The sequence below is a fragment of the Epinephelus lanceolatus genome, chromosome 6 (genome assembly GCF_041903045.1).
Source record: "Epinephelus lanceolatus isolate andai-2023 chromosome 6, ASM4190304v1, whole genome shotgun sequence".
Classification (NCBI taxonomy): domain Eukaryota; kingdom Metazoa; phylum Chordata; class Actinopteri; order Perciformes; family Serranidae; genus Epinephelus; species Epinephelus lanceolatus.
The window spans coordinates 27498005-27510643 of NC_135739.1; the positions used below are offsets into that span (position 1 = coordinate 27498005).

General features: G+C 40.6%; 2 protein-coding genes across 2 annotated transcripts; one reads left to right on the top strand and one right to left on the bottom strand.

The window, feature by feature from the left end:
* Positions 1-1132: 1132 nt before the first annotated feature.
* On the bottom strand, positions 1133-3391 carry LOC117253485 (ubiquitin-ribosomal protein eL40 fusion protein). Its single transcript, XM_033620968.1, has 5 exons — positions 3317-3391; positions 2771-2882; positions 2277-2363; positions 1814-1916; positions 1133-1286 (listed from the first exon to the last, which is right to left on the bottom strand). The coding sequence occupies exons 2-5, from the start codon at positions 2871-2873 to the stop codon at positions 1193-1195; spliced, it is 387 nt and encodes a 128-aa protein (XP_033476859.1). The 5' UTR covers positions 2874-2882; positions 3317-3391; the 3' UTR covers positions 1133-1192.
* Positions 3392-4479: 1088 nt separating this feature from the next.
* On the top strand, positions 4480-10028 carry LOC144463728 (uncharacterized). Its single transcript, XM_078169125.1, has 8 exons — positions 4480-5182; positions 5454-5563; positions 7115-7203; positions 7557-7663; positions 8679-8800; positions 8962-9151; positions 9227-9312; positions 9626-10028. Exons 1-8 carry the CDS (start codon positions 4675-4677, stop codon positions 9752-9754), a joined length of 1341 nt encoding a protein of 446 aa, XP_078025251.1. The 5' UTR covers positions 4480-4674; the 3' UTR covers positions 9755-10028.
* Positions 10029-12639: the final 2611 nt, after the last annotated feature.

Here is a 12639-nt window from a genome sequence, read left to right on the forward strand (position 1 = left end):
GTTTCATCTGGAAATAAGAGGAAAAATTGTCGACTGGTGTTGGTCAGCTCAAGACTATGATTTTGTTGTCACGAGAACTGAATTTGAGGAGAGCAGATGTTTGTATGGTATTTGACGATGTGAGATTAGTTCCTTATATTTGTATAGAACTGTTTAACATTAAAACTCAGTCATGCAAAGTCAGCGCCGTGGTCTTTGTGATGGGGGGGTGAGAAACTCAGGGTTGTGTTGTGTATTTCAGCATTCCTACAGTTTGCACCTTACACTTTCACCATTTAATTTTTTTTCTAGACTGGTTTGTTTCCTCCTACTGAAATGAAAAATTTCGTATTCAACTGTCAGCTCGGACTGACTTGGTTCATCACACTTTGAGCTGACAATGGCTGCATTACATTTAGTCATGCTGCTCACTTGGTAGCAGCAAGGGTTGAGAAACCAGTATAAATGTAATGCGGGTAGCATATGAGGTGGCAGATATACTGAATTTCTTTCAGCTGATAATCAAACAGCAGGTGGTGTTGGAAATGCTGTGATAAACTTTTCACAGCTTTTGGAACAGACAGTGCCATCCTGTGTTTGTTATTCAGCCGCCAGCCTTGTAAAATGTGTTTATTATTCCACTGGTAACGACGCAGTTGGGACACAGCGTTTTGTTTGGGCTGCACAGTGATGTCTATTTAGACTGACACAAATAGCATGTGCTGTGTAGAGTGCCAAACTGAAGTAAAAGTTAAAAACACTCAAAACCAGTGAAACCCAGCACTGTGCCAGTCAGGTTTTGGAGTGCACCCACTGTTAGTTTCAACCAGCGCCAATTCCAAACAGCAGGTTTACTGAATTACCCAGATAACTCCATGGACAGGCTTCTTAGAACAAGCCTCTGACATTAGCTACTTGCCAAATTCTTCTCATGAATATCTTTAATCTTAATTTGGGAATGTTTGGCAAATAGTAACAAGAGTTTACTGCACCAGCTTTATCTCGTTTCAGTCAGTCTGGTTACACTGTCCTTACACTAAGATTCCCCCCTGTACAGCCTCACAACCAGGAACTGCAGACATGATTTCACATTATGCCAAAGATTCACTATTTTTTTCCCCACCACTTAAGAATAAAGGTCAGACAAGCAGCATACTTTTCTTACATTTATTTTAACACAAAATGGCAAAGAAAGCCGATTCAGTCAAAATGTCTACTTCAGCTTCTTCTTGGGGCGAAGGTTGTTGGTGTGTCCACACTTCTTCTTGCGGCAGTTGACAGCACGGGGGTGCAGACGGGCATAGCACCTGCAAAACAAGTGGCCAGGGGTCAGCTATAAGGAAATATGTCCTGAACAACATTTATGTTCTAAACACTAGTAGATTTATTTCTGGTGCTATCGAATTTAGGAATACATGTGCCACATTAAGGGGGAACAAATCAAAACCACATAAATCTAAAGACTGAAACACTGGAGAAATGCTCTAAAAAATTTCCAACACTATTAGGCGCTAATAAATAAATTTTACTGAATTGGGCAGGTATTAAATAATGTAACACAAGCCAACATTTAAGGTCAGTAAAAAAAAAAAGAGCCTGAGGATCCACAGCTGTTGTCTTTGTCATTTCAGTCTGTATTTACACAAATTAACCACACCACCCTGCATATTTACGCTTTATCAATCTCTAACTGACCAAACCACACTGCTCAAGGTGCCATTTCAAAAAAGGAGTTTGACTCAACTGTGCCTTAACACTCAACAGTAAATAACAGCAGCATTACACACACTTAAATACAATTAAAACCAACTGCTTGATGATTTTCAAGACTTACTTGCGGCAGATCATCTTGTCGCAGTTGTATTTCTGGGCCAGCTGTCTGAGAGAGGGCTCGATGATGCCACCACGCAGACGCAGAACCAGATGCAGAGTGGATTCTGGTGGGTGGTTAAGACACATTGATGTCAATCTCAGATTAATTTACATTTACATCCAGCTCAACAGAAAACCCTCTCTATCTAAGCATTCTAAAATAACCTGGTACATTTTAAAAGCTTACAGATGTGTCCTTTTAAGAAAGAAACAATGGTTGTACACACTTACAAAATGAGGAATTAAATGCATAATGTAATGAAATTAGAAAAACCATACACTTATTTGCATTAGTAGTACAATTCATGGGAGACTCCTGTTGTAACTTGTTTAAGTTTTTTTAAAGTTAACACTTAGTGTTACAGTAAGAATTACAGTAAGAATCTTGTCGATTGTGCATCTGGACTTCTTTTGAACAAGCTTACCTTTCTGGATGTTGTAGTCAGACAGTGTGCGTCCATCTTCCAACTGTTTGCCAGCGAAAATCAGACGCTGCTGATCAGGAGGAATTCCTGCAAGCCAACAACACTTATCAACAACAATGCATTTTACGTTTGACCATGGACAATTAGTTATATTTGAATAGAAGAGACAGGAATGCCAGGTGGTTGAAAGGACTAATCATGAGTCACACACATCAAATATCCTACTTTAACAAACGAAAACAAGTGGCATAATGGTCTGACGTGAGGGCCAGAGGCCTCGTCTGTCATTACACCAAATCTACTGCCTTTTTTTTTTTTTTAAGCAAACTGACTTACCACCTTAACACATTGTTATACAACACTTGGCATTAATAGTAAACTTGAAGGTAATAAATGGCCTCCAGAGACGTTTTCGTGGCGTCACAAAGTGTTAGTTGCTACTTATCAAACCGTCAAGGCTCCCTTCAGGTTAAGACTAAAAGGTAACGGCTCACCTTCCTTGTCCTGGATCTTTGCCTTGACATTTTCGATGGTGTCGCTGGGCTCGACCTCGAGGGTGATGGTCTTCCCCGTCAACGTCTTCACGAAGATCTGCATGTTTGCAGGCTGAGACACAAGAACTGACGTTAGCTTCCAGGTTTACACGTTCCTCTGACCACACCGTTACCAACAGCATCTTTTACAGCACAATAACGACACAAAGACCTGCCGTACACATCCATTACAATACAACTGTTAATACAGTCTGCGTTTTTAATTATTTGTATTGAATACTGCAATTTGCCGGCTTCTGGTCAGCAGCTAACGATGTTAGCTAATGTTAGCAACAGAGTGGTCATGGTAGGGGCCTCGCCACATGCGTACCGTTAGCGCGGCGTCAGTTACAATTTTCTCTATTTCAGGCCTTCGAGATGAGCCAGTGACATTTAATACACAATAACTCTCTACATACGACAGTAAATATGTTGTTTAAATCGTTTCAAACGACACAATATTCACTAAAAACCGAGAAATATGTGCTGGACGAAACGTGTACCCACCCGGCCGTTAGCTGAGCCTCAACGAAAAGAGAGCGGAACAGGGTGACGTTAAATTACATCACTTCCTCCTGCTTGTTGAGCACCTCGGGAGAGTACGCTATTTTAACTTTTTTAAATTATTATTATTTAATTTTATTAATTTCATTCTTGAAAAGACAACCAAACTTATTATTGAAAAACGTAACTTTTGATTTAGTCATTATTTATTACAAAAATCTTTAATAAGGACAGCCGTTTAAATTAAAACTGCCGGTTACGGTACATTTATGGTATTAAATACATGATATATATTCCACAAAATAGACCAAAAAACCGAGGAGGGCGACAGTCAGCAGTAAGAACGAGATTCAGCTGATAATTCATCAAACATAAGTGCCTAATAAAACAAACAAACAAACAAACAAACAAACAAAAAAATCAAATAAACAAAATGCAGTGACTGGGAAACAGTTTTGGTTCACATTTTGACTTTTGAGCACCTACTATGATTTGCCTTTCATTTTTATGAGGGTAACTGTCCAGGTTGGAAACAGCTGCTCCAAAATGAAGTTTGACTGACACCTGCTGTTGTACCGACGCAAGTAATGCAGGGCCACAGTGAACATGCATGAACAAAACGTGCTATTTGTGCAAGTATAGCAAGCAAATACTGTGTATTATTGCGTTAAATTTAAAATCAAATTACATTAAATCTGTTTATGCTATTTGAAATGCATGCACTTCTATAGCCAATATGACGTGCATGTTATAACTAACCAGAGCCTTTTGTTTAATGTGGTGTTATGTATGTACATACTGTACAGTATTTGAAAGGCACTACATAAAGTATTGCATTGTGTGCTCAAGCGCAGACCAAATCAAGCCACTCTGCAAGCTGATATTGTAAGTGTATCTAAGGTAATGCTGAATAATGCATATGACTCTTGAAAAGGGGAAATGTGTCCACTCCAAATATTTAGTAGGTTCTTACTGGTGAGGAAACTCATATCAAGCTGCCTTGATAGGCAGCCAAAATAAAGAAGTGTATAGTAACACTATTAGATCATGAAAACCAAGAAACATTTTATTCTTTTCTGACTCAGTACTTAAGTGTGAGAAGTTGTTTGTGTGAGTCCTTATTGTGGAATAAAATGTTACAGTTGAATAGTTTTGTGTGTCCACTCCATTCATTGCATATGACCAGGTAACTGGACACCATGGCATGCATTTGTTTCTCTGCAGCAGCAGCAACAGTATCAACATCATCATGTTCCACAGCACAGAGGTTTCCATGGTGAGGCACTGTAGCATTTTTCACCTGCTTCAGAAGAAGATAGCTGGCTTAAGCAAAGAGCTACGGGACACTGGTGGTATCCAAAATGACAGCAATGGTAAAAACACTGATCCAAGCCCGTCCTGTGGGCAAAGACTTCCTCTTGTCTACCAACATCCCATTTCTGGACAGGAACAATCCAGATGCATTCACAAAACGTTTCCAGGAGGATTTCCAGCCTTTTTCTTCAAATAAGCAGGAAGTTGTTCCTCGGCCCATCCCGGCCCAGATGGACCACAAGGACTTGAGGCACATCAAGGAGTACCTGACAGAGGCGAGGGTGTCCTACCACTGTCACCCGCTGCCACAGATCACCCGCACCCCACCCTTGACAGCGCTTCACACCAACTTCAAGATGCAAACAGACCCTGGGGAGGTTACTTTCCTCACCACACAGTCCCAGAAATTCCAGCCCTGGCCTTTCCAGCATCCTCCCGCTCCCATCCGACACACAGAGGCCACCAAGAAGATCCAGCATGTGGAAACGCTCCCAGAAAGCACCAGCAAAGCCTCCTTCACTCCACACCACCACTGTCCTGTTGTAAAAGCCGCAAGTAAACATCTAGGTTAGTGACTGCATTCTGAATTTCATTCTGATTATTTTAAAAGAGATAAATCCAGATTAGATGATGAATTCAGTGCCAAGACAAAGATGACTGATGCAAACAGTCATCAGACTCAGTTAGGAATTAACTGCGAACAATGTGTCAACTGTCAGCCTTACAACATCATCGACTTGTAATGAATAACAGTAAGGGAATCTGTGTGAGGGTTATTTCTTAATCCTGCAGAACGGTTCATGTCAATTTTAAATTTTCTCTGTAGAAGAGGGCTTTCCCACGATCAAAGGGGACAGGCGCCATCAACGTTTTGCCTCCCAGTACAACGACACCTTCCAGGGAGCCTGGACCAGAGCAGCTAAACCTGTGGAAAAGGTAAAAAGGCAGCAGCAGATCTTGGTCGTGATCCAAGATGGGGGTTTTTTTTCTCACCAAACAAAACATGGCTTGATTAAAAACCTGCAAATTCTCAAGGGGAACTTTTGCCATGGATTTATGCTGGCAGTGTTTTAAAAATCACAATGAAAAGAAGAAAAATCACCACAATACCACACTGTCCTCTCCACTTAGCACTGGAGGCAATTTCCCCCTTCTCATTTAGCTCAGATATAATGCAGAATCCTTCCTGTTTACTCTTTTGATCAAATTCAGAAAGAGCAGCAGACACAATACCACATTTTTAATTAAAACATTTTCTGCTCTGAGCCTAAAAACTGCACCAAAAAGTCTACATGCCTAAATGTAAGCTCTGTAAAGTTCACTTTGAGATATTTTTACTTAACAAATTTCCATTTCCTCCTACCTTAGACCTCAGCGTACCTCAGTGGCTCGATTATTTTTTATACTGTCACTTGAGTGAGATTTTGGATGCAGAACATGAATTAACTACTTTTCTATTGTTGAATAGGTATTTTTACTTGAGTAAAAGATCTGAATAATTATTTGTTGGTCAAAGTCCATGGACCGATGGCGGCCCTCGGAAAATGCATGTGGGTGGCCCCTGAGCATGATGTGGTTTGCATGCATAGTATTTTAATAATTTGTGATCCATTTCAATACTTTAGTTTTCAGTAGTTTACATTTAATAATGTCATAGCAGACTGCATCAAATCATGCCTTCTGTCTGTATTGTGTGTTCACTTCTTCTATATTTGTGCATGTTTTCTGAAAGCTTACGAATATAGAAAATGCAGCAGTACCACCAGAGACTGTGGGGCAGTATAACAAAGTTCAAGCGAGACAACTGTAAGACATTTTGAAAATGAAAATGAAAATCATTCTTGTTAGAAAGTTTTGACTCTGCCCTTTAGTGCTATCTACTGGACATGTATGCCAACATAAAGGACACATGGAAGTATGTGGGCATTCCAAGTCATAGCTTTAACATGAACACATATTTTTGAGCTGTCAGGGATGACAACTTGTAGAAAGCTACTGGTTGCAGGGCAGCTAGTGCTGTTAGCTAGTTAGCGATTTCAGTGATCAGCTCACTTTTCCTGTGTGGCCCTCAATCACATGCTGTCTCCCTTAATTGACACTCAGTCATCAAAATATTGATCGGTTTACAGCCCTTGGTGTGTTATCACTGCTTTGGTAATGGCACATATTTAGGAGTAAAGTGGTTTATTAATCTTTACAAAAATAAATAAATCTGTAGTCTTGAAATACTCTGCAGCTCCAGAGAAGCCACTTCTCTGACTTTAGCACACAGACTCAGGTTTAACCAGAATGCAGGCTGAAGTATTGAATGCTCGGTTGTGTGTATGCTAAGGGAAGGGGCATTATGACCTGGTTTACTAACACTGCGTCAGCTTTGAGTAGACACAAGAGTGACAGGGGCATTGACCTTTTAATGCAGCATTCCGTGAAATGGGTATTATTGGCACAAACCGTGACAGTGACTGTTTTTATTATATCTTTCTTCAGCCCTCCTCAGTGGCTCTGGGTGATCCTGAGAAGATTGTGGAGAGAGAGACGACCCATGCTGCGTCATTCATCCGGCCCACTGTCTGCAGGTCCGCAGCTTTTCTGCCTCACTGGAAAATCTTCCTGCCATGTGACACAGTTTACATCCTACACAAACAAACGTCAAACTGTAGAGGAAACTGTATGGCCTGGTGTCACCCCTCAGATCTCTTTTAAGACCTCTCTTGGTTTCACTGCATGTTTTGATTTGGCGTTCCAGGAGGTTTGTGGTGTCTTAGATGCAACAAGTGACACTTGATTGACTGAAAGGCCTCAAAAATGTAAATTTCAAAGTGGTCTAAAATGTTACTTTTCAGATATATTATTTGTCACTCTCTGAAAGCTCAGATTATCTGGTGTTGAGTTTATCCCCACACAAATATAAGCATTATCTGTATTTTAGATACAGACCACCTGTGGTAAAGGAACCTTTGAAGCTCGACCTTGGAAAGTTCTCTAAGGATTTATGGCTGTCCACAACCAGAGAGACCTTTGGCCACCACAAGCTGGGTGAGTCTTTCCTTTGCCCTTAGTTTTCATTCTTATTATCCATCAGTTCAGATCTAATACTTTGAAGTTCTCATGGTGAAAATGTTGTCAGCACTTTAAGTTAGCACTAAGTAGCTGCTCAGAGCATTTATTTATGCCCAGAGGCTCCCAAACAGCCAAACATTGCCATTCAACACACTCACACACCAATGGGGTGCAATTTGGGGTTCAGAATCTTGCCCAAGGATACTTCGACATGTGGACTGGGGGAACCAGGAATCAAACCTTCCAATTAGTGGACAATCCTCCACCTCCTGACCCACAGTTGCCCCTCCATTTCAACACTGGATGGTTATTTTTAGTGCTACTGCTTGATCACAACTTTAAAAGTTTACACAAAGCCTTGGTGTAATGTATTCTGCTTGTTCAACTACATCTCTGTACATCACATTGGTGTTGCCATTAGTAAAATCAGAAAAAATATCAGTGAGGGACTAACTTAGAGTTTCATCCAGGGTCTGGATGATCCAGCTGACTGTACAATGCACATTTTAATTACAGAGACACTGAGACATGAGTGCTTAAGTTTTGCAATTTCACAATTTGTAAATTTGTCTTACCTTCATTGTAAACCAGTGATACTCAACTCACAGCCAAATCTGGCCTGTGATAGGGTGCTGTGTGGCCCGCTGACCATTTTCTAATTCACAATGAAAATAGATTCACACTGGACATTTTGTTTTGTACTTGGAATTTGAATAAGGGGCTGCGACTGAATTTGCCTCTTGGCAAAGTTGAGTAAGGGCAGCAACTAATTCACTTTATAGACTGATTAATATAATTAATGTTTGTTTATTAACTGGCCCCTGATCTCCCGTCATTATGCAAAGGTGGCCCCTGGGCACAGCAAGTTAAGTATTCTTGTTCTAAACCGATCAAACTAAGGTGACATAACATTGAGATACAGACGAAACATGACTCTTCTAATCTATCCCTGTTGTCCTGCTTGGATTAATCTATTTGGTTTATCTCACAGGAGATCCAGTTGTTGTGATGAGGAGGAACCAAAATTCCAGTTCCTTACCCAAGGGGGACACTGATTCGAGGCGCAACAAGGAGAGGATGTCTGTCACCACCAACAGCATATCCTTCTCTGATGTGAGACAACAGATCTTCTCACATCTTCTTTTAGTTATTTTTGTATTTATAAAATTATTTTTGGCACATTATTGGATGGAAGGATGGAGTTTATTTTAAAGTTTTGTGCGATCATCCCACTGTGACATATCTGATAATGCTGACGAGGTTTCTCCCTACAGCAGAGCCACACAGAGCGTCCAGTGTATGTGCTTGGGGCTGACCTGATGACCAATAGCCATGTACAGTTCAGCCCACCCTGTCTGTCGGGCCTGTACTACACAACCACTGCCAAAGAGCACTACATCAAACAGGACGGAGAGCGGGCCAGACCAGCCATCCAGCTGCCGAGCAACATACTGAGTGGACCAGGTGACGGATCGGTCGCGTTTGTGTGTTCAAAGGGAGGTGCATGTAGATATTAAATGTGTTTAATGTGTTTGGCAGGACACGAGTGGAAGTCCAGCACCACCAAGATTGACTACATCCCTTTAAAGGTCTGCAGACAGACACCCTGTCCATCAATGCAGGGGGTGAGAGAGTACAAAATGACGTCAAAAATGTTCCCACTCACTTGTGTAATAAGGGTAACAAGCAGCGGCAGTGTGGTAGTTGTTGTCATAGTAGTAACAAATAGTAGTAACAAATAATAATATGACAATAGCACTGAGAGTAGTGGTAAGAAATAGTAGTAATTGTAGTAGTAAAGAGAAGGAGCACCAGCAGCACTTTCTGTTTCATGCTCCTGAGAAAGTGGATGTGATATGTTCCCATGTCTTTGTACATGGGTTCCGTAATATTATATTATAATATGATACTGTCTGTCTGTCTTTCTGTTAACCATAGAGCAACATCAGGTTCCCGCTGGATCGTCAGCATTACAGCACCACCCACAGTGAAGACTACACCGCCAAACCTTTGATCATGCAGCGTCCCGGCTGCAGCCAGTTCTGCACTCATTTTGTCATGCAGTGACTGAGAGGCGCACCTTGGTCACTTGCTCTTGTGTTCCCACCCAGCTCTAGATAAAACTTTTATATACTATGTATATACTTTTATGGATGCAGAGTTTTTGACAATGCTGCAACTGTACTTTTCAAATGGGCACACATGTACAACTGCTGAACAAATAACAACACACTAACATAATATGCAGTTAAACATGTTTTTAATGTTACATACAAGTAAACTATTATGCAAAGAAGTCATTGTATTGGTGTCCTTGTGAGTGGTGGCAGGGCTTGAAGACATCCAAAGTCAATTGAGAATTCCATTGTGAACAAAGGAGTAACAGGGATATGAAAATGACCTACATGTCCCAGACAACAACCCCAACAGAAGAGGTCATATATTTTATTCATGTGCAGAAATTTAACCTCATTCTTCCCACTCATTATGGCTTAAAACTCCTTTAAATTTAAGTCATGCATCCAACTAAAGCCACTCTGTCACATCATCCTACAGTGTTTCTGCATGAGAATAATAATCTTACTGGGCTGATAAATAAATAAATGTTTACCTAGAGCAGTTCAGGGGCCATCAGAGTGTGAAATGTTGAGTCAGTGTGCAAGTGCAGCTTTAGCAGTTAGGTGGTTTAAACATAAACCATACAGCCCAGTCTGTCATATTTGGGCCAGGGAGGTAGGTAGCCTCGCACTTGACTGCCCTACTTCTTCCACCCTGTTTACAGTGTCAACGCTAACTGCTAAGAAGAAGGTTAACGTCTGTGTTGCAGAAAGATTCTCATCCCCTCCTTCAAGCATGATTGACCACAAAACTGTGTAAAAACAACCTATGTTATAGCAATAACACAGCCTTGACCCAAAGATGCAGGCTGTGCTGATAAAAAAAAAAAAAAAAGTTGGCGAGCAGATGTAAATAAACTAAATCTGGAGTTCATCAACCTGGTGAAAAGGCCGCAGTCCAGGTATGGGCTGGAATGTCAGCTGGCCAACAAGCTCAGGTTCAAAGGGTGCAGCAGCAAGGACATGGTTTAATACTAGGTGACAATCCAGAATAGACTAGACAGCTCTTGTTTTAATTTGCCTGTCTGTTGCCAGGAGCTACGCCAAATACAAATGACATGTGACCTATAAAACTGGTTAAAATGCAATTTAATTTCTAGTCAGATATGTTAATTTAAGACCGTGGAATGTATGGAAAATTGCACCTGCCATTTAAAAACAAACAGGTGAGCAGGTCGGTCCAGCTCAAGGACATTCATCTGAATCATACCTATGACCTCGCTAGTTTGAAAAACACCATTACATTTGAGCATGCAAATGTCTCAGCAGTTATTTATTGCACTCTGTGAGATTACAGTGATACAGTTTGATAAGAAAAGCCACAAATTAAGTGAATTTCTTCCTGAATGTCCAGTAGATTTATGTATCACCATATGAAATATTAGTATTTGGTATACCTGAAAGAGTTTACAACTGAGAAGGTTTCACAAAGACAGCTGCTTCAGTGATGCCACCCTGTCATAGCCTACATCCCTCACCCCAGTATCAGACAACATGTGACATGGTGATCATGTGAGGGACTCTGTCAAATACTGAGGCACATGACTTCAAAATAAACAAAACAGAGACACCAGGTTCTACTGAGGTGTTTCAGATTTCTCCTCTACAATGTACTTTACACTACATTTGTGTGGTTTGATCTTTTTAATTATTACATTATTACTTTTATATGTTTTTGTACTATTCTGTGAAATACAACTTTTACATAATTCAAGTATCATACTTGTATTTTCTGTACTTTGTTTTTTTTTTGTATATTTATAATGAAGAAGAAAGAGAAAAGAGCCTGCCTCACTAGTTTTAACTGCAAAAAGACATTTCTTCAAAATAAAAGCCTACATTTAACAAAAAAGAGAGCTAACAATCAAATTCTTTTATGCATCTATATAACAGTAGGCTATGTTTTGATATTCTGCATACTCAGTGGTGCACTTTTTTGACACTATGCACACAATTGTTGTTATTGACTCTATTTCTGCAATAACTTCACTTGCTGCTATGTTTACTTGCTGTTCTGCAAACTGCAGTGTGTATTTTATGTCGTCAACTACAACAGTCACAACACAGTCCCTTATTGGCTGCTTACTGTGTCAACTGCAGTGCAGATCCCCGATTGGCCCCAATTGGATCTTAATTTCTGGAAAGTGTTTGGTGCTGCAGCGGGGCATGACTTACATGTATGTAAAAAGAAAAAGAGCTCATGTCATCAGGATGGTCCTACCAGCCTGGAGGATTGAGGTCACTTGTGAAAAATGTATTTGACTGAATAAAGTCAGAATTCTGAAAATGGATGTAGGGAGCGGTACACACCAAAGCCTTTTTTCTGAGGCCAGTGTATTTTTTTTAATGCGTTACAATTGGGGCGCTAAGGGTTAACACTGCACTACACATGCCAGCAGTGTGACAAGGCACTAAGGGTCTATAAGTGCTGCAGGTTTGTTGTTGTTTTTTTCCATCACGGCTAGAGTTGAAAAATGCTCAACTTAAGGTAAAACGCAGCGCTCGTCACTGTCTCTTTTTAACCCAGCTATTCAATCACAGTGGAGGATGTACAAACACCATGAATACTAACAGTCACGTCTTACATGTGCAATGCATAACAACGACGACGGAGGTGAAATATGCTTAATAGGCTACTGCACATATATTGACATAAGTTTGCTAGCATGAACCTGCACAAACCGGTGGGTCCGTCCTCTCTCTCTAAGTGCTTCAGTCCTCCCTCCATCCAGAGCAAGGGGTACAGCAGGTAATCTAACTTGTGCCGATATGTTTACCTCCACAGATATTCTGTATCATAGCAACCACACACAACCAAAGTTTCTCAGCTGAAAA

Coding starts and splice junctions, on each gene's coding strand:
- LOC117253485 (XM_033620968.1), bottom strand. CDS start 2,873: ATGCAGATCTTCGTGAAGACGTTGACGGGGAAGACCATCACCCTCGAG. Junction 2,364..2,770: donor AAAGATCCAGGACAAGGAAG/GTGAGCCGTTAC, acceptor GTTGGCTTGCAG/GAATTCCTCCTGATCAGCAG. Junction 1,287..1,813: donor GACAAGATGATCTGCCGCAA/GTAAGTCTTGAA, acceptor CTTGTTTTGCAG/GTGCTATGCCCGTCTGCACC.
- LOC144463728 (XM_078169125.1), top strand. CDS start 4,675: ATGACAGCAATGGTAAAAACACTGATCCAAGCCCGTCCTGTGGGCAAA. Junction 5,564..7,114: donor CAGCTAAACCTGTGGAAAAG/GTAAAAAGGCAG, acceptor ATCTTTCTTCAG/CCCTCCTCAGTGGCTCTGGG. Junction 7,664..8,678: donor CTTTGGCCACCACAAGCTGG/GTGAGTCTTTCC, acceptor TTTATCTCACAG/GAGATCCAGTTGTTGTGATG.